At 44.2% G+C, this 22,114-nt stretch overlaps 1 protein-coding gene and 1 long non-coding RNA gene across 2 annotated transcripts in view; one reads left to right on the top strand and one right to left on the bottom strand.

The window, feature by feature from the left end:
- The window catches only part of KIF26B (kinesin family member 26B), a 270,861-nt gene extending 263,898 nt beyond the window's left edge, over positions 1-6,963 (bottom strand). Inside the window, exons 1-2 of the mRNA XM_041477047.1 lie at positions 6,643-6,963; positions 6,016-6,417 (exon numbers count right to left, since the gene is read on the bottom strand). Coding sequence (XP_041332981.1) covers positions 6,016-6,417; positions 6,643-6,705 — 465 coding nt within the window. The 5' untranslated portion in view covers positions 6,706-6,963. The remainder of the gene's footprint in view (positions 1-6,015; positions 6,418-6,642) is intronic.
- LOC121358655 lies at positions 6,222-8,089 on the top strand. The gene is made up of 3 exons (XR_005955927.1): positions 6,222-6,357; positions 6,958-7,131; positions 7,997-8,089. It is a non-coding gene; the product is annotated as an uncharacterized LOC121358655 (long non-coding RNA).
- The last annotated feature ends 14,025 nt before the right edge of the window (positions 8,090-22,114 follow it).

Raw genomic sequence — 22,114 nt, 5'->3', positions numbered from 1 at the left:
CTTGAATTGCATCTTCAACAATAGATACTGTGGGCTAGGGATTATTTATTCAGTGTCAGGAGGGGAAGGTGTATGCCTGTTTTCCTCCATTTTAACAACATCAATGCCTCTCAACCCACAGATGACACTAGTAAGATGTTCCAAGTTAAATTGCTAGTTTACGTCTCTTGTGCTTTTGACACACGAACCTCATGTCACAAAATGCTGCAGTTCTGGCTACATCATTATGCAGAGCATGACAGTCAAGTTTATTGTGGTGCTGCAGGTTCAGTGCTTGGAAGCACCCCAATTACATGATGTCAAAGGCTATGTGCTGCTGATGTGGCAAAACCACCGTGTCTTTCAGCCCTGCAATGTTCTAATAATCTGCTGATGCCAGCGTGACTCCCATTACATGCCCACGGCCCACACTGTTAATGTGTGACATATTTTCAAACACTGTCTGGGGAACTCAGATGGACAATCTTTGCTCCTTTTCCCCTTCCAAAACTATACACCAAAGCTTATTATACAAGATTTCTGTGGATGGCACAACATTTACTTCTAAGGAAATGTAACACTTATCTGAAGATACAAGGTGATTTTGGAAGTCGGTGCAGCATTCACAGCATGCATAAAACACCTTGAAGACATTTCATCACCCAGCATGAAGAGGCCAATTAAACACTCAGCATTTCTGAACACGATGTTTTCAGAGGCACAGCCAAGTCTTTGTACAAGAAAAAAAAAATATCTCCTCCCTAGAGATTTACTTCATCAATACTTCCCTCTTCACCCTCAAGAGCTCTATCTGTGCTCTAAAAGTGTTTTCTTTTCTGATAGGAAACACTATAGTTTCAATTCATGAAATATAACCATAGGCCGGTTTCTAATTTCCAATGCACTTAGTAATGACAAGCCTTTTTCATCCCATAGAGAAAGCTGCAGAGCTAATGGCTTTGACAGCTTCCTAAAGAGCAGTCTTTACCACACAGCATCTTCACCCTTACCTCAAAGACATTTGCAAGCTCAAAAGAAATAGCTATATTATTTCACATGTTGACACTGCGGATTGCAGCAGCAAGACTTCCAGCTGCTCCTAGAAAAGGGCTTACATTAATTCAGCAGCAGCAAAGGCATATCTGTTTGCCTCCTCTAGACCTCTGCAAGCAGCTGTAATTCCAGTGCAAGTGAAGTAGCTCGGCTTCCCAACTTGCCAGGAAGCATACAATTGTAAGATTCGCAGATGAGTTATGCTCAATGTTTGGTACTGTGACCTGTGATGCAACACAAAGGAATGGTTGTTGTTGCCTAAACTTTAATGGAGTTAATCCTCCCAAATGCTGACAAATTACAGCCTCGGGCTATTTAAAATCACATTTCTAATGCAATAATCCTATCTGCATTACAATGAGTTAGGATGAAATGATTAGGTGCCTGAGATTTTTTTGCACAGTGAATTAAGTCACTATACAGACTGGCCGTGCTTGTTCACAAATTAAAGGTCTGGATGGAAATGAAATTCCATTATTCTGCCACTTGCTAAGCTTTGAGGAAGGGTTTATTACTGTCCTGTCTCTACTGGGAATGTTTCTAAAGTAGCTACCAGCTAACAGAAACCTATTTTTCATTACATCAGCTTCAGGACTTTCCTCATTATTAATAATTACGAGTCAAGTCTTTGACCACTGAATGAGAAGACTAATTCAACAATATGTAAGCAAAAAAATTGGCTAGTGCCAGTAAACAGGCAAAAAAAACCTAAAACAAAACTGTACCCTGAATGCCAGTTCCTTCCTTCCCTCTTGCGCTCAGAGGGATGGAAAAAACTGTGCTTAGAATTTACCCAACTCTTATACTCAGAAGTACAGACTTTTTAGGTAAGGAGAGATCCACAATATAAACCACCTAACAACATCAGTGCTATCCATCCTCACCATTTATAGTAGACCCTTACTTCCTGACCCAATCACAGTATGCCCAGGCAGCAATTCATGTCTACACACTCAAATTAGCTCAGTTTAAAGGCTGTATTCAGGATTTTTGGAACCACATACTAAGAAATTTATAACTGTCAGCTTGTGAGCATTCTTATTAGCATTCCACGGATTATTGGCACACAATATAATTTGTTACACATCAATATAGCAACTCTTCAATTGTTAGATGCCTGTGAGGTGATCATTGAAGACAGGTGATATCCAGGCTTGAATTCAAAGCAAACTGATTTAACAGAAATTTTTATAAATTTGGAAGTATGATGCCATAAATTCCTATACTGCCTGATGTTCTTCTAAAAATACAGCCTAGGAAAAATCTTAGCATAAAAAAATAAACCTCTATTAGTAATTTGAGATAATCTTTATCATCATGCAACACAAACCCCACAAACAACAGGCACCAAAAGCTCCAAGATGTCCTCAGTCACAAACTGCAGTGTGCAGCTATCTCAACCACCTGTGCTAGTCATTTCCCACAGGCCTGCTTTGCTTGGGGGTTATAATAAGATTTAATTCACGTAAAATATAACCCCTTCTATGCACGTAATTGCTGAACATCATTAAGTCACATCTGTACTACAAGAGGAGGAAAAAGAAACAATAAGCTTTTAGCACTATTCTTTTTGCTGTTGGCAGGGAACCTGGCATTTTAAATGGTTAAAATAAATTAATGTAACTACAATTATATATTCTTCACCTTTGTACCTCACAAAAAAAAAAAAAAAAAAAAAAAAAAAAAAAACAAACATGAAGTTTCCATCCTGTTGATGTATTAGGAGAGAATGTTTCTATTTAGAATGGAAAACTAAACACCTCAACACTAACAATGGCCTAGTCAGAAGCAGCTTGCTCTAGCTTAAGTGTGGCTTTTTCTCAATCAAATGAAAAGCTTCAGTACATAGCTTCATGCACAAAGCCTGCTCTGTTTATGAAGCAATTAAGCATACTATTACACTTGACAGATATACACAAACCTTTACATGACTGTACACTGTCAGAAATATCAGTGTGGGTTCACATTTGGATAGGTTACTGCAGACTCCAATCTCTGCTACTAGATACACATTAAAACGCAGATACTCTCATATTCTGCTTGTTGTGCAACACACACTATCCCAGATGATGAGCATTTCTAAATACAGCATAAATGGGAAACAGGTGCTACAGACTGTACTTATAATACCATAGTACTCATAATCCCATAATACTAGGCTGTCTTCAACAGCAACAACAGAAAATATCTCAGATCTGGTGACTAAAAGATGACAGACATTTTAAATGCTTCATTTAATAGTTCTAATAAAGGAATATCACCAGTTAGCTGTGTCCTACGGGCACCAGAGTCTTGAGTTGTAGGATGCTTTGCAAGTTCTGAGGGAATACCCAGAATCAGGAATATGATCTGCTCCTTCTCCCACTTAATTTAAGGGCCAGGATCCATTCCACACTCAAACAACCCCTATTTCCATAGCAGCAATTAAGAGCAGACCTCACAGGACCCTGAGAAAATGCCAGCTACATTAACACAGTGTGGTTAGACTTCAGTCTCAATCCAAACCAAAGCCGGTTTTGCCCCGACACAAAGAGGTTTCCACATTTTTGAGAAACCCTGTACATCTCACCCTGAGAAGGGACTCTCTTAGTGTTACTATGGCACACACAGAGGCAGCTCACAAGCCCTGACTGAACTAGCAGGGCCCATGCCAGCACCTTGCTTTCCTCAAAGCAGACACTGATAAGGCTACCGCATTACACCAGGAAAAACAAACTTAAGACCACCACAGTACACCCAATCCAAGAAGTCAATGGCACCAGCCATGATGTTTGTGTCCCACATCATCCAGCCCAGAGCATCACTCTGCTGGGCAGCACCTGCTGAAGGCAAAAATCACAAGCCTGGAAAGTCCTTTGCAGTCACAAGCCAGAAAGGATGAGGGCAAGAGATGCTTCTGCAAACAGTCACAGCCAGCAGCACCCACCACAGAAAGGAGTTGAGGTACTCACAACAAGAATGCCTCAACAAGACTGAGCCTGCAGATACTATTAAGCATAGCAAATAGGGCAGAGGGTCACCCAAGCCCATGGAGACCACCTTACTTGTGCCTCCTCCCTTGCTCCTAAATGCACAGACCCAACAGCACTTCTGTCAGTGGCACTCCTACAGAAGTGGAAGGTTTGGAAAGGAGGTGTAAGAAAGAAAAAAGAACATAGGTAAGGAGGCTAAAAGGCTACTGATACAAATCAAGACTGGTCTGTACAACATCATCAGCTAAACTAAGTGAACAGCAGAACAAATAGCAGCAGAAACACAAGGGTAACTTCTCAGGAAGGCTAGGATGGGCAATGTCAATCACTATTGCAGTAAAGGAACCCTCTGCAAACATTTATGTGACTAAAGTCAGTCAATTTCTATTTAACACCATGCCTTGATGTTAGTTTCATCCTCCCCTCCACCCCTAATCTCAGTTATTCTGATGGCTCCCCTATCTGTATCAGTAATTTCCCACCTATACTCACAGCTGGTAATTACTGTCAAATCTAACAGCCTGAAATTTGACAAGATTTTGGTACAGGGCCACTTTAAAGAGAATCAACAATATATTAATGGTTAAATTTACTAATAATTTTGGTGGATCTACCTTTCCCTGTTCATGAATAATTCAGTTAAGTCAGCTCTTGAGACAAGGTAACAACCAGCCCTCGAGCCTTTTGTTCATGAGAGCACCAACTCCCTCCCAAAGAGCACATAAATAAATCATGGAGAGTACAACACAACAGCAATATCAGGGACCCTCTCCCAGCAGTCGGCTCTTTTCCATGATACCTCTTTATTGTATCCACTAATGAAAACTCTTTGAAGTGGAAGAGTAAATATTATCATTTGATAGTACCTGGACCCAACAAGGCAAACAAAATTGCATTGTACTACATTCCAGGAGCTGCAGACCCACTCACAATGCAACACTCACAGGGTTGCTATGGAGGAACCCAATGCTTACTATTTTAGTAGCATGAGGTCAGCCAAGGGCTGCTGGTCACTGGTTTAGGGTTGTTAGCCTTAATCTTATATGCACAACAAAAAGGAAAAAAAAAAAAAAAAGCCAAACAAAACAAAACCAAGAAATCACAGAGTATGCCTTTGGAGGTACCAAATACCCCAAGAGAGGCAGAAAGCAGGTTTCCAACTGTATTGAGGATGAGTCAGCTCTTAAAACATGAGACAAAATGTCAGCAATGCTTATATCCTCTTCCAGCACAGGATTATTCAACCCAACATTCAGAGTCCAGCAGCTTCAAGTATTTTCAAGTCTTATTGGGAATTTAAAAAAAAATTGGCACTTCTCTATAAGCGAAGCATCTCCAAGTTATTCTTCTGCTAAAGACACCTGGGAGAACTGGGTTCAATGCCATGGTCTGCCACAGCCTCACTGAGTGACCTTTGGGCTCACACAGCATTTCAATGCCTCCTGTGGATCCGGAGCTACAGAAGGGTTTCTCCCTCAATGGAAGTAGAAACCACTGGCATCAGACCATAGGTACACACCTCACTACTAAGTTGGCTGCCAATTCTAAGGACGATTTGTAAATCCATCCTTTAGGAATCAAAGATAGCAAAAGGGCAAGGGACCAGTGACTCCGATGTAATATTCCCACCCTTACTTACCCCCACCACCAAAAAAAAAAACCCAAAAAAAAAAAAAAAAAAAAAAAAAAAAAAAAAAAAAAAAAAAAAAAACAGCACAGAATCACTGTCAATACAGTAATACAGTGAAAGACAGGAGAAAAGAAGCGCGCTGGAAGGACTGTCACAGATGCCCCTGAAGCCAGGCAGCCCTCCGGAGACAGAGGCACGCTGCTCCGCATGACGGAGGGGATGGAAAAAGGGAACAAGACCAAGAAGGGGAGAACACAAATAAACGGCAAAGAGCTCGGCGGTGCCACCGGCAGAGGGGAGCCCAGGTGGCCGACAGCCCCGGCTGATGCTGGGGGCCGCTCCGGGCACAGGGACCCCCGCCTCCCCCGGCCCCGCGCTCACCTTGCTGCTGACGGGCCCGGGGATGAGGAGCTTCAGCGCCTGCCTCTTCAGCTCCGCCAGGCGGGCGTTGCAGTGCTCGCACCAGACGCCGCGGTCCGAGCCCGGCGAGGAGCCGCCGCCGCTGCCGGAGCCCGGCGAGCCGGTGCCGAAGCCCGGCGAGCCGCCCAGGGAGCCGGGGGAGCTGGTGCCGATGCCGGGCGAGGCGGGCCCCGGCGAGCCGGTGAAGGATCCCGGCGAAGAGGTGCCGGAGCCGGGGGACGGGGTGCCGGAGGAGCCCAGGGCAGAGCCAGCTCCCTCCGGCGCCGGGCGCCCGCCCGCCCGGGACTCCTCGTACGCCTTCCGGTACCAGCTCTCGGGGGAGAAGGGGGCGGCGGGCTTGGTGGGGGAGCAGGGGTCGGTCACCTGGAGCGGGAGAAGGAGCAGCGGGTCAGGCAGGGAGGCCCGGCGGCGCCGGGAAGTTTCGTTCGGACGCTCCGCGCCCGCGGTGGCCCCCGCGCCGCGCCCGCCCCGCACCGCGGAAGTTGCGCGGGGCCGGGGGACGATCGCCGGCAGCCGCCGGGAGGGAGGCGCAGGAACCCCGGCCGGTGGCAACCACCGCTCCGAGCCGCCCCGGCGTCGACAACTTACCCCATATTTTCTGCTCCGCGCCGTGACCGCAATCCTCTCCTTATTTCCAGCCACTGAATTCATGGTGGCTTCGCAGGGCGGCGGGAGAATCTCCTGCAGGTTTCCCAGTCCGCATCCGAAGGGAATAGCCGGTCCCGGGAAGTCCCCCGCGGAGCGGGCAGGCTTGCCCCCTCCGCCGCCTTCGACGGGATTGCTCAGCCCCAAAACACCCGTCAGTTCTCGGGAAAACGCTTTGGGCTGAGGTTCTCTCCCGGTCGGTTTTTCTTCATTGTCTCCCCTTTCATTCCCTTACAACCCTTGTTTTCACAAAAACAGCAACATCCAAATCAGGAGCGGTCCCCCCCGACAGGCAGCACAGCTCTCATCCGCAAGTGAGGTGAAGCATCCAAGGTAGCCTCGGGAAGGCGAAAGAAGGAGCGAGAGCCGCGCTCTCCCAAGCAGAGGCGCTTTCTGCCTCCGCTACAGCGGCAACTTGTTCTCTTCACCAAGGTTTGTAACTGAGTTAGAAGAAATCCTCCAAAAATATCGGGATCCAGGCTCTGGGAGGAGCCTCCGCGCCCCTTGCAGCCAATATCCTCCTGCCCATTTGTGCCTGACAGTTTTGGAAGGGAGGGAAGGAAAGACCCGGGCTGCGGAGCCCCGTGCGCTCCCCGGTCAGCGGCGGAGCTGCAGGGCTGGCGGCGCCGGAGGCTGCCAGCAGACTGCCAGAGCCTCACCGCTGCTCTGCGCGAAGCCTCGGCTGCCGGGAGGGTCCATTTTATTTTGCAGTATTTCTTGATTGACGTCTGTGATTTCCCCCCGTTCTTGGAAAGGGCGGGTGGGTGCGAGGAGGGGGGAGAACCTTGTTGCTTCCACCGCAGTTATTGGTTAGTTGCCTCTATTCAGGCTTTAATGAACGTGATTTCACAAGTGTTCCCAATCCTCCCTAAATAACTAGGAAAGAAAAGCAAGCTGTATTTATGACAGTCACTGGCATCTCTTTTCCATCTTGTAATTTTACGTGTATTAATTTAACTAGCAGTCAAGGGCATAATAAATTGATCTCTTAACAATGAAATTCTACAGACTTGTGTCCCTGTAAATCTTTCCTTTCTAATTACTATTTCCATTTGCTAATCATGTGTATCTGTTACATATCCTTTTTTATTTCAAATCCTGTAGATAGAAAAATCATCTCTAATAAATCTTCCCCCTCAAAACGAGTTAGTAATTTTCTCAGAAATGGAGGCAATAAAGAGCTAAATGCCAGATCCCCTGATAGGATCATAACATGGATAGGTTGATACAACTGAGAGGGCAGAACACACAAGGGACTTGCATCCACCTTTCCAACCTCCTATTGTTACTTCCACAGAAACGCATCCTTCCAGCATCCCTACTGTACCTGGGCCACAACAGCCATGAGGAAACAGAACCAGCCTGCTGAATCGCTGAGCAAGGATTCTCCCAGTGCTTGCATGTCTTTACAGATACTCTACCAGTAGTAAAGATGTGTAAAATGCTCTGCTGCGTTTTCACTTCACTATGTTGTCACTCTGAGAGAGGAACAGCCATTCCTGATGTGTTTAGGAAAGCTTTAATCTAAAGCTGACACAAGTGATGCCATCCAAGATAGCCAGGCTGCATCGGTAGTACCTTGTGCATTTACATAAGTGACCCCAAAAAGCGGAACGAACGGGCAAACAAAGGAGGTGCACCCCAGTTGCTGTTACATGTGAATGGGTTTCACATAAATCCGCATGCGGAGATCCCGTGGTTTGTTCCGTAGGCAGACGTGAGAGGGATGACAAGGTAAGGCAGGGAAACGCCGTGCGAGCCCACAGCGGCGCAGAGCTGCACAGCCTCCCCTGGCCCCGCGGTGCTCACTGGGGGCAGTGCTCACCCTGCGGTGGAGAACTGCTCCTTCTCCGGCCTCAGTCCTGATGCCGAGCTGGCAGATTTCCTTCGTTTTTCGGCAGACCTTGAATTCCCCAGCTGCCAGCTCTGCCTGCCTAACCACGTCCGCTGCCGGGGACCGTGGCCCCGGGCTAAGCACCGCGCTGCCGCCAGTGCCGCGGGCAGGGGCGCGCTGGTCCCTCCCGGGCCGCACGCCGAGCTCTGCCGGCCCCGCGGCCGCCGCTCCCGCACAGACCCAGTCCCGGGGCGGCAGCGGCTGGCGGGGCAGAGGCGCCGGGCGGGGGAAGCGCGGGGGGGCGGGCACCGTCCCGCCCGCACCGGGACCGGGACCGGGACGGGCGCGGCGCTGCCCCTGCTCGGGGAACCCCCGGCCTGCGGCTCCTCCGGGCACGGCGGCAAAGGGCTGCGCCCCTCCTCAGGCGGAACTCTTCCCAGGACTCTTAGAGCCCGGCTGGTTGAGGGTCCAAATGAGATGGGTTCACTCTCACGGCTCCGGTAGGGTGCCTGCCAGCGCAGCGGGTGAAGGGGTGCTGGAGCCGATGGAGTGGCCCAGCAGGGCAGAAACCTTCCACATGGCAGGGTCTTGAGGAGGATGGCTTTCTCGGTCCTTAGCTCATAGCCGAGTTTGGTTAGAGGTGGAGGAGTAAGGTCATGTCTGGTGAGAAGGCAGAACACCTCCAGCCGGAAAATGAGGACCTCAGGACATGGTGAAACTGAGCTTTAAGCCTGACGAGTCTCAGTAGCAAATTTGCATTTGTCTCACGTTGTCTCATATCTCACGTTGGCAGGAAATGTTAAGAAGGTGCATTTGGAGAGCACCTCTTACAGCTTGCAGGTTTGTGACTTTGTTGGTCAATAGCTCTGTTGCTGTTGCATCAGCTCTCCTTCCTGACAGATGTCAGTATTTACTGGCACTTTGGTTTTCAAGAAAGATTTTACTTAATTGTGAAGAATTTTGGAAGCTGATAGTCCAAATTTTCTAGTTTGAGGTATTTTGCTGCTAAAATCTTTCCCATTCTTGTTATTTCGTGCTGAGCCAAGTATGGGACACAATAGTATCACTCCAACAAGAAGCTCTGCTAAGAGCCCTTTCTCTAAGTTAAAAATTTTCTCTCTGAGAAGCATTGACGTACGGCTTTTTCCCTCCCTTTAGGCTCTCTAATGTGGAAGTTGGTTTGGTTTCCTCTTACAAAAACCTTACACTCCATATGTATTTCCACTAATGAAAGATAATTAGCAGAATTACCAACATGCCAATGGCAGGCAGCTCCACAGCACTCAAGTTTACACATTTCTTCTGTCATTGTAGTCATGGGAATCTGCCTTAACCTTAGTCCTGGTAAATCATTTATGCTAACAGCTCAGAAGTTAGACTGATTGTTGTTCTTAATTTGAGACAGATCTGAAAAAAGTGGGCTGTTCTGACATTTGTGAGTAAATGGGCAAGAGCCAAAGCCCTTGGATGCAGGTTTAAGTGTCAGAGGTTAAAGCTAAAGCTGGTCTCAAAGCATTGTGGCTGGATTTTGATCTCAATCTAGGTATGACACATTTGTGGACTGTTATGGCCTGTCTTTTAGCAAGTATAAAACCTTTCAGTTTCTCCATCATACTGCAGTGTGTTTGCCATGGTGTAGCACTTCTCTGCTGCCTTCAGTGGATTTCTTCTGAGCATTTCTCAGTGTGAGTGCAATTAAATCCAACCTAGAAGTTCAGCTTCATCACTCAAATCTGAGATCCTGGCACAAGCCCAGTTCTATCGACAAACAGCAGTTTATAAGAGCTGGAAATGTTGGCTGCATCAAGGAAGTGCTTTGAGGTATTCACATTTTTAATAAATTTTAGAATACAAAAGGTGACAGCAAGTGTAACTTGAAGAGTCATCGCTGCCTGCACAGAAGCTTTGTTTCCAGGTTTGGTGCTAATAAGTCTCAGTATCAGGTCTTACTCACAATTTTTAAAAGCTTCCTAGGGGAGACTTGAAATGCATGACAGCTCTGATACTTGCTTAAAGCTGCATATGAATGAGCTGGAGTCCATTGGGGGACAGTGAGGAAATTGAAGGCATTTGTAGTAATACTGACAAAGAATTAATTGTAAAGAAAGAAACAGCTAATTATTAAGAGCTACAAGTAAAATCACCAGAACTTTCTCAGTTTGACATATTTAATCTCTAAAATCATTCCAGTTCTTGCTCTCTTCCACTTGCCAAACTATAGGACCTTTTCAGTAAAAAGCAAAGTACTTCAAACACATTAAGTCCCTTTATCCTTTTGTATAGCTTCCACATGAGAGAAGCACACATCACCACAGTCTGAGTATTCTGCCAGGTTTATGAATACATGCAGTACAGGAGGAAATCAGCTGGATGAACCAAATTTGTTCTTCTGGTGCTGTAGGTAAGGTTCCTTCCTTAGTATCTGGGATATACAATGTGTGTGTAGGGTGTTTCCCTACTTGCTCTTGACAATTGTTGAGCATGATGTCATGGAGAATGAAGGCTGGGCATTTCCTCAGTATGAGCTGTCTGCTGGGGGTTTGCTATACCACAATTTCTAAGTCAGTCCCAAGATTTACCGTGTGTGTCAGGGTAAAAGTAGACTGACAGTGGAAAATAAGTACTTCCCAGTCACTGCTACAATCCCTAGTTCCAGGTGGTATAGCATAGACAGGGAACCCTCCAGGTTGTCCTTATTACAGCTTCTGCTTCCTGCTGTTATCAGCAGACCCAAATCAGTCCACTTTGAGTATACCTTTTCCTACAGCACACAACAGCAGGGTCTTCCTGTGCTCCTGACAGGGCTACATCTCCCTGTTTCCTTGGTGTAGTCCTTTTGCCTCAGGGCCATTGCACAGATGTTAGTCTGTACTCTCCTTGCTCCACTGAGAGCCTCCTTGAATATCTCCATAAAATAAAAGGAAGCTGCTTGTATTCAAATTCAGACAGAGTCTCATTCTGTTTCAAACCAGTTGTCTTTAAAATTCACCTGTGCTCGACACCAGAAACAATCTATTTTCCACAAAGGACTGTCTATTTGGATTCACTTTGAATGGAATTTTTTTCTGTATTTCAAATGTAAAATATTCCATAGATTTTTTAGAAACTGCTGTCATAGTTTCTGCCACACAGCTCTGCCTTTTTCCATAAATCTTTATGTTCTCAGTAAAAATCAATGTCTGCTTATTAATAAAATATTGATGTGTTTTTCATAAGTAATAAAGGATACAGTGTCATGCACATACATATACTCATGGAGCAGGATTGCATGGAGAAGTTTGCAATCATTTTGTGCAGTGGGATGCATTGCAATTACAGGCATGCAGCCAATTTTGGTTAAGTTCATAAATTCAAATACTGAAATGTGACAGAATCCCATTTTCTGTTTCTCAGGCACAATAAGTATTCATTGCAACTCCAGAACTAAAGACAAGCCTGAAAAATTGGGAGTACCTATAAATTGCAAAGCACCAAGTCTTAGCAATGCAGATATTACATAGAACAGCAACCGAGCAAAAAATCATTGGAGTAACAACAGCCAGTCATAGTCTCTAATGAAGAAAGATACAGGCTGCTTCTTGTCTAGAAACCTTGCTTGCCTCTATGGACCTCCTGAATTGCCAGGAATTGGCTCTGGAATGCTGCTAGCAATTTCCCCTGAGCAGAGAGACATGGCTGAAGATATTAAAGGGCAAAATATTTATTTTAAATGTTCTTCAAAGAACCTTCTAGCTACCAAGGAAAAACATGTCTTCCAAAAGAATTGCTTTCAGTAAATATCTTTGGGCAGAAGAGGGGAGAAGGTGGTATTAATGGTACTAGCAAATAACAGCATTAATAGGAGGAATATAGGCCAGCACATGCCAAAGTGAGAAAGCAGGCAAAGGAGGGTAGCAAGTGCCAAGCCAGCATGTGTGCCTGCTTCACCCTAGGAGCCAGGGACACAGGGCAGATGGTGTGGAAGGGGGTAAGTGGCCACAGCACAGCAAAGTGACCAAGCAGCCCTGAGAAACAAGCAGCAGAACATTTTTATCATCACATTTTTATGCTGCATCCTTTCTTGTTGCAGGAGTAATTTATAGCAGTGCAGATCAGCTACAGAGCTGGCATCACAGACACTAGCCTATCATAGTCTTGAATGTGTAAATGCCTTAAATGAAAGATGATACAGAAGGCAGCAGGCATTTCTTTCCTGCCCCTCAGCTCACGTGAGGTGAACTAATTCAACTCAGTGCCCAAGAAACAGAATTACATTTGTGATAAGCTGTGTCAGAGGTCTCGCCACAGTGTGTTCCTGAGATTTTTATAACAGTAGTCACTCCAGATCTCAGAGCATTTGTTTAATCTGAAACTTTTTTTCAGCTCCTCTTCAAACACTTCATACACTCCTTTTATCCCCAGTTTAGGTTTAAAAGTGAACCCTAGAGCTTGCAGATTTCAAAAAATTTTATTGTTCCATTTTTCTCTTTGCAGTAGATCATTCCACACTGATTATATTCTTTATGAAGCAACTGCAGAGGGCTGATGACTGGCTTATCTGCCTGCCATTTCCCTCAAAACTCTTTGTTACCTGCCTTGAAAGACACAGTTTGGTCTCTGTATCCCTCTCTTCATCAGCTCACTTGCAGATGGGGAGGCAGAGCCATGGCTAGACCTTGCATATCCTGTGGCTGCAGTTCAGTGGCCAAGAAAGGTACAGAGCTGCTCTCTTTGCTCTTCCCTGTCTATGCAATGAGTTTTTCTCCAGTGTATTCTGCTCTCCTGCTCTGACTGCCTGAGTAACCCAATGGGGAAACCCAGGAGGATTCATGACTGGACCCAGATCACTTCAGTTTCTGTGTCTGCCCATCAAGGGGTGTTCAGACTTAGCAGCACAGCTCTGGAGAGCAGGGGATGAGTAAGGCATCCCTGTTCATCAGAGGGTTGCCTTGAAGTCAGTGCTGCAGGTGAACACAGTTTGCTGGGTACAGGAACTTCTTTCAGGTTTAAACAAAAGAGCAGATTTGTCACTGAATACAGACATCAGCGTGCAGGAGCTGACTCCAACAGCTTGTCTGTGTGCCCAGGCAGGCTGGGGTAAAGTATTCCTGCCCAGATTCCAGGGAGGAATACTCACAGCTTTATGGTATTCTCTGTCTGTGGTCCCAAGCTGTGCTCCCTGGAAGAAACACAAGCACAGAGCAGCTGTGCAATGTGGCTTTTTTCTGATCCATAACTATTCTGTCAGACACCATGACAGAGGGAAAACTACCCCATGGCTAGGCAGCTAGCAAGACTAGCACAGCTTCAGAGGTGGACTGGCAGAAACTGATAGGCATTTCTTCCTACTGCTGGAAAGCTTTGGCAGAGTGGAATGCATTACCCCATGTTACCAAATTCACCAGAACTAGGTCTTCTCTTCTTTAGATAGAGTTTGTCTGCTCGTGAAAGTTTCAGCAGTTTAACATAAATGGAAGTTCAAATTCCCTTAACGAAATCAGCATGACCTCCTTGATGGTTATTTGTTTGAATGTAAATCTCGTTTTACTAGCTACACCCATTTAGTTTGTACCCATGTGAGCATGTGCAAGTCGACCAGGAGAGCACCAGCTTTATGTTCAGACATAAAGCTCCATCAGTTTCAAAATGCCAATTTAATCTAACAGCCTGTCATGGTTTAACTCCAGCCAACAATCCACCACCCCACAGCCACTCACTCATTCCCCCTCAGCAGGATGGGAAAGAGAACTGGAAAGGTAAAAGTGAGACAACTCATGCGTTAAGATAAGAATAGTTTAACAATTGAAATAATAATTTTTTAAAAACCCAATAATACAAAATTGCAATGAAAAGGAAAATAAAAAAGAAAAAAAAACTCTGCCTGCACAGCTCCTCACTGCCTTTTTCCCAAACCCGTCAGGATATCTCTTTATGTATAGACAAGGCTCAAGAGTGTTTAGAGTCACCTACATTTTAATTTGGTTGTTTAGTCTTGTCCATATTAAAGAAATGTTCACCCATGCAATTAGCATTGAGCACTTCAACCGCTTCCAACCTCACCACTGTATCCACTGCATGATGCCTGATCTGTAATAATGCAACAACATCAATTTACAGTAATGCATTTTTTCCAAATGTCCTAGCACGGGCTGGGTGAGGGCCTGGAAGTGGCTGGTGCTGTAGGAGACTCACAATGACATTCTGTGACCAAGGAGTTTTGAGAAGCAGTCAGGCATGTGATAGAAAAATGTGGTGGGCTGCAGTGGCAGCTGAGGCTGGTCCTATTTGAAAGCATGAACAAATATTCTGGCAAGAATATTGTTAAGTGAGGGCACTTGTTGATAATTTTGATGTTTACTGAGAAGGCTTGAGTGCCAGTATGCCCACACAGTTCTTTCTATAATGCGACTACAAACTGAAGCATGCGTTTGGCCCAAAAGAGCTGGAATCTCTGCCCTGGAAGTGGCAAATCTCTGTGTCTGTGAATGTGTTCAGGAGCCATTCCATACTGCTGGGAGAAGCCAGGGCTTCACTGTTCACTAATGGGAACAGAGTGCAGCTGGGGAGGCAGCCTGAGGACAGGGACTGGTGATTATGTGTTATCTGTGTTTTTGTTGGCAGTGAGAGGCTGATGTTTGCTCCCATGTTATTTACATTTTAGTCTGTGCCAGGATCACGTCTTTTCTAGGTGGAAGAGATGCTGCAAACCTGAGACGTGTTCTTCTATGTCTACGTACAAATAAATAAATGAACCAGCACCACTGAGTGGAAGATCTCAAGAGAAATGGAGTGCTTCTGTAGCATGCTAAGCCTACTTAAAACAGAAAAAGAAGTGTACCAACTCTGATTTTTTTTTCTAGGAAAAGCTGCAAGCTACCTCAGGGTAGTAAGTGATGTAAGGAACACGTGCTAGAGAGCAGTTTGTGTAAGGTTGTATTATTTGGAGAATCTTCATTTTATTTGGGCTTCAAGCTGATGTATTTATCACAGATAAAACATTTTTTGTTGCTAAAAAGTACAGAGAAAGCTCCAGAGGGACCAGTAAGAGTATTGCCAAATTTCTAAAGTTGAAATTCTCCTGTTAGATGCTACACAGCACTTGAATAACCTGTGTGGAGATAGAGCCTATCCTGTCAGTCACCCTCAATTTCACTTGTAAAGGTAGATGTCTCATGAAGGTGGTTCTCAGACCTACCTAGAAAGCAAACATATTTTTATAAAAAGTGTAAATGAGTGACTTACCTTTTTTTCTGCATGTCAGTCTTGTCCAGTTGTTCACATTCTTCCACATGCTTTATTGGAAGAAATTTTCATGGACTTCAAAAGGAAGGTTAGAATTTTTTAAGGAAGTGTTTTAGGAAGGTGCTCAGATGCTAACTAATCAGCAGGGGCCCACATGAGTTGAAGAATCTTTGTTGCATGAGTCTCTGAGAAACTAGGCAGACAAAATTGCTGCCTATAATTCAAGTCCATCTGGAAAAAGAATGGGCATCCAGGGCCATATGGCAGCTTTAGGATTAATAATTGCTGTGCAAATAGCAATAAAATGAAGGCTACAATCTTGTATGCTTCTTCAGGGGAAGGTCCTGACAATATTCAGGAGTCTAGCAAAGGGTGAGGGGGTGGCTGGGTGTGGGGTTTTGGGTGACTACGTGTTTACCATTTTCTGTACTTAAAGAAAAACATGCACGTCTCCTCCTAAGCGGAACTGTTTCCTAAAAAGGCTGCCTACCTGCCTCGACACTTGTTGCTGTTTTTCTTTATAGCATACTAATGAAATAAAGCTGGGGTTAATTAGGCATCACAGTTGTATTCAGACTAACTAAGGAGATATTAAAACTTTAAGAAGTCAAGCAAGAAATCATTATAGACACTTATTTTACAAGTATATTTATCACCTCATAAGTGTTAATAGTAATGGTCCTTCCTCAGTCTTGAATAATGGTCAACTCACATTCCCTTGAGCAAAGAGGCCAAGGAGGTTTTTTTTTAATGGATTACATAAATTAAGTTAGTTTGCTAACTAAACCAAACATCCTGCATACTCATTATTGCTTTTCAAGATTTAGCCACATGGGATACTGATAACAGCAATCCTTAAAACACAAAAACCTTACAGCTCTTGTCTTGATAAATGAGGATAATTTCCAAACATCACAATCACAAGAACTATTTTTTCTATGGAACACAAGATAGTCCTAAAATTCCTCTGCATGCCTTCTTCAAGCAGGTAAGGAGTTCCTTAAATTTAAACAGGGTCTTCATTTTCTTCTCTTATTCACAATACCTGCCACGTGGCTGGTGCCAGGATGGGGCATACTAATGGGACTTCTTAGCCAGTGCACTTTGACGTCACATTTGTTGTAAGGAAGGTCCCAGGCTAACTCTCTGGCTTCTCAGGCTCAATCTCTTCACAGTCTTGAACATGTCAGTAAGGGGAATAAATATGAAGAATTTGTCCTAACAAACTCTGCTTATAAGGGAACAACTTCCTTTAACCCACGGACCAGATTGGCCATGCAGGAAAGTGGTTCATGGAGCCCAAATTAATGAGTAATTGAAAGAATGTTCTGCAAAAATGGAAACCATTTTAAAATCTCTGAATGTAGCAGTGCATGGCCAATCTACAGAGTTCTGTAAGTAGCAGGCATCCAAAGTATGCAGTTGATGCCACCAGAATCCCTGCAGAATGAGGCATTCCCTCCAGGAGGAGGAAGACGGCAGTCAAAGTATGCTCTTGCATACGAACTTTTGACCCATCAAGTGCTGTTGAAGAAGGCACAGCTCGTTACCCAGACTTCCAAGGTAGGAAATAATGATGTTCTTTAGATGCATTTGTGTGAGGACAGGTAGAAGATGGGAAAGCAGTTTGGCACTGTTGGTTCCCCAGGGTCATGTGTCTGGAACATTCCAAGAATCAAGACAGGCAAAGAGTACTCAAAGGAAATACTAGAGGTTGAAGGTTTTAGAGCAATGAGAGATCTATACAATACCATGAAATTGAGTACATTAACCACGTTCCCCTGGTCTGCCTTCAGTAAACTGCATTGTGCCTCCAGATGAGACAAGCAATAGAAACAAACGGCATCCAAACAGCTAAATCTGGGGCTTAAACCAGTCTCTGTACACTGAATAATAGCTATCCTGAGCAAATATCCATGTTTTATAACATTTCCTGAACATCAACAAACTGTGGCTCTGGTAGAGCTCTTGTTTCTTTTTCTTTCTTTTTCTTTCTTTCTTTCTTTCTTTCTTTCTTTCTTTCTTTCTTTCTTTCTTTCTTTCTTTCTTTCTTCCTTCCTTCCTTCCTTCCTTCTTTCCTTCTTTTCCTCCTTTCTCTCCTTCTTTCTCTCTTTCTTGCATTCTTTTTGTCTTGAATGGATTGAGTTAAGGGCCCTGTATTTACAGTGGTCTTCTTCCCACTCCTAGTTATACAACTTCTCAGAAAGTTCTCCCTTCATGATCTCAATTATAGTAAACCAACATATTCAGCATAACAATCTACCTCTGCAACTTTGACAAAGCACAAAGAACTAGAGACAGGTTCTCAGTTTCCCATTAAATTTGAGTTGAATTTCAGTGCACCTCTGAGTTTGTGGGAGCTCTGAAGAATGGCATTGCTTCTCAAGGCAACAGCTTAAGACCACATGAAAACTGGCTATGGTGGGGTGTCTTTAGTTTTGTCCCCGCAATATTGAGTGCAACTTCACCATGCAAATAGGTGTTCCAACAAAGTTGGAACAAAGTCCTTAAAGCTGCACTACTGAGTTTTTCCTGGCCGTGTTACTATGAATTAAAATTTCAGTCTTTGCTACCAGTTTCCAAATGGACCAAAATATAGCCTTAATTGTAAAATCCACTGTAATGCATAAAACTTGAATAACTCACAGATGTGGAAGACCTCAGAGAGCTTCAAATTCTTGCATTATCAGCTCAAAAACACACCTCTAGAAACCCTTAGAACCCTTAGAACTCCACTCTGATTCTTTTAATCACTAGGGTGGTGTCCAGGGCCAGACATGGCTGCACACCATAAGGCAAATCTTAGGGCCTGTTCTGCACTGGGGGATGCTGCTGTCTTGGCAAGAAGGAGACTGCTGTTGACAACAAATATTCAAGGGTTTTCCTCTATTTGAAACATCTTATTTTGAACCATTTTTTTAATGCTACCATTTAGGCAGTTATTTGCAACAAGAAAGCCTCTTCTAAAAGGCTTCTAGAATAAATAGAGCCCATAATAAAAGAAACTAGTTTAGTATATGAAAACACAGAAGCAACATGTGTGTGTTTTTAAGGCTGCAGTGTCTCCAGGATAATAGCAGGAAAAGATAATTTTACATCTCCATGCAGAAGCATGCCTAGTTTCACTTTTTGTGCTCTGAACAATATGGAAAAGTTCTGACTGTTGACTCTTGCTCACTCTTGCTTGCATTACTATAGACAAGAATTAACTACTTACACCCACGGTTTTACAGTTTTGGTCATTTCAATGACATGACTTGCAGCTGGTTGGACACATCTGTTGGATCTTTGACAGATAAGTCTTCTTTAAAGAGACTAAGAAGTTTTTATAGTGCCTTGTGAGCCAGTGCATCACTATTTCTGAAGCTCTTCTGTAGACAGAATTCCCTTTGAAGTCAATGGGAGTTCTCTCTGAATAAGAGCTTTAGGATTTGGGCCTTAGGACATAAATGCTGTGATAAATCTTTTGAGCATAGTGAGTAACATTTTCTTGGCTTTCAGAACTACACTAAGCCAAACAGTAGCCCCAGGGATTCAAAATAGGTTAAATGGGAGAATCTGCTTTGTTTCAACCTACATCTTTCTTTAGCTTTTAAATCAGCATAGTCCCCATGCCTAGTACTGACCTGCCAAAAACACTCTCCAACAATTAGAGCAGACATTTTAATAGCTATTTTTATAGTCAAACCTATCATGGCATGAGATACTATGAAATAGAGTTGTGTGCAATGAAAAACAAACATACTTGATGTGAACTGACCTGTTTAGAAGTTGAGACCTGAACATACAGTCTGGGACAAAAGACTTGAAGGCTGAGAACTTTATTAATTATGTTACAGGGAGGTCTGTAGACACTGATTTCAATCAGACCATCATAGTACAAAACACTGTGCAAACATCAGAATTAATGATACAAAAAGTCACAAAACAAGTAGGCAAGACTACTTGTACTGATACTCCCTGCAAGATACTCCCTGTCTCCTATTCTTTATAATTCCTCTGACTTTATACATGGAAAGATCAGGAAGCAAGAGATTGTGTGAGCTTCCAATACCTCTCACAAAGTTCAAAATGAAACCTGTCTGCCAACCTCCTGTCACTGTCAAGACTACTCTCCTGCTTTCACACAATTATAACAGTGTATTACTGGACCTAAAACATCCTAACTTCCCGTGCCCATCCTAGCCTTGGTTGAACTCCAGCATCCCCAGCCACTTCCCCCATGAAACTGAAGGACCAGGCTCTTCCTGTTGCCTGTGATGAAGGCTTTGCCCATGCTGATTTCAGTGGTAACAAGTCTAGAACCAGTGATAAATCCCACCCTGATACAGCCAGCTGTCAGGGAGTGCAGCAGTGCCCAGGAGTGTGGGGCAGAGAAAACTCTCCTGCATTTTCAATCCTCATAAGATCACGCAACTGTATTAACAAAATGACACATAAGACAACCAAGAGAAAAGACCAACTGAAACAAGAGAAAAAGGTAGAAAATTCTTATTTCCTAAACAGAGCTAAGAGCCTGAACATTTTACAGGCTCTTACCCGTGTAATATCATGGGTGGAGGTGCACAGATGAACAGCCCAGTTCTCTCCCTGGAGTCCCAGCTCTGATGCTGGATTAGCATTTTGGTGGAGGAAGTCCTGCAACTTCTGTTTCTGCCCAGAGCCAGTGGAGAGTCTCAAACAGCTGCAAATATCACATTGGTATGCACTGCAGTGCAAAAACACTGAAGTCTTCAGGTGTGAATATATATGGGACTACCACTAACAGAGAGGAGTGTTTTGGAGAAGCAACTTCAAAGCTGATGAAGGAAACACAAAAAGCAATGTATTACCTGGAATATGAGCAACTGTACTTCCAAACACAAGCTCAGCAGCTAGAAGAATTCCTCCACAGTATCAATAAGACTGAGGTCTCCACTATACACCAGATATGGCCTGGCACAGCTGAACTTACTTAAAATTGTAAACAAGTAAAGTCTTGTCCAGCCTACAATTCACAACAGTGATGTAAACAGCCTGCTGATTCAGTTGTATGTGTAGATGGTTTCCAGTGTTTGCTTCTTTGATTTCTTCTACTTTTAATTTTGTTTTCTTTTTTTACATCTGGATAATGAGTTCTCTTCCCCCTCCCTCCTTCAATTAGGTCAAAAAACCCTCCGACTTGCCCAGTTTCTTCATTGCCTTGGCTCTATGTCCCTGTGTGAAATCCAGGTGCTACACTGGCTCCTCCCTGGAGATTTGTCCTTTTGTTCCAGTCCCTTACCTTGGTTCCTATCTTGAGGGAAGAGGCAAAAGAGCCAGCAGGGAGAGGCATGTCATAAGAGACAGCTCAATACCACTCAGCAATTCAATTTGTTCACCTCCAAGAAGAGGACAAAGTAACATATTTTCCCTTCAAATTTAGAAACAAAGAGGGTTTTATTTTCACCAAAATGGTTCCCGAAGTCTCCTCTCCCTTTCCCTAGGGTAGGGGTCCCTGCTCATCCCCAGGGAGCACAGAGAAGCAAGGCACTCAGTCCCTCATCCAGCCTACCACTGCCATGGGGAAATGGGTGGCCATGGGCTGGCAAACCATGAAAGGCACAGGCAAGGGAACAGCCTTGTGTGGCCACAGGCAAGGGAACAGCCTTGTGTGGCCACAGGCAAGGGAACAGCCTTGAGTGACCACAGGCAAGGGAACAGCCTTGAGTGGCCACTGCTCAGCCTCCTCTGGGGTGACCCATGGGGCAGCTGCTTCACGAGCCTGTCGATCACTCTATTTCATCCTAGCTGGCAGAGCGCACTCAGGTTTTAGGATCCTACAGAGTCTGAGATTGGTTCTTGACAATTCTTTCACTCCCAGTTTGGAAACTCTCTGGGCAATAAAATTTGCTTATTTATGCCCAAAGAGAAGACTGCAACTTGCTTTTGTCTGTCCTGTTTGCACATATCTTCCTTGGGGATGGTTATAAGAAAATGGAACCGGAAGAACTGCTGTACAATAAATTCAGACACAATCACAATCCCACTTTTTAATTGCCAGAATACCCTCTTTCCTTGCACTTGATGACTGCAAAATAAAAAATTATATATATTATTTAAAAATGCATGTTAATCTCCTATCTGCACTATGAATTGCAACAGTGTTGTATGTGGACATCCTGATTTGACACAGCAATAACTGAGGCAGCCTCTAGGGAAAAACCACTTGAAACAAATTGTGCTCTCTCTGGAGCATTGGGAGCTATGAAATTATATTCTGAAATAAGCATCTTCCTGCTGGTATCTAAGATGACATTGACAAGAACTCCAAGACTGCATATGAATGAAACTTGTACTCACACCACCTGTGTCAGAAATCCAGTATAACACACTTCCACA

The sequence above is a fragment of the Pyrgilauda ruficollis genome, unplaced genomic scaffold (genome assembly GCF_017590135.1).
Source record: "Pyrgilauda ruficollis isolate IOZ18807 unplaced genomic scaffold, ASM1759013v1 scaffold4, whole genome shotgun sequence".
Lineage (NCBI taxonomy): Eukaryota > Metazoa > Chordata > Aves > Passeriformes > Passeridae > Pyrgilauda > Pyrgilauda ruficollis.
The sequence above is the reverse complement of the archived record's forward strand: the minus strand, read 5'-3'. Positions and strand labels throughout refer to the sequence as shown.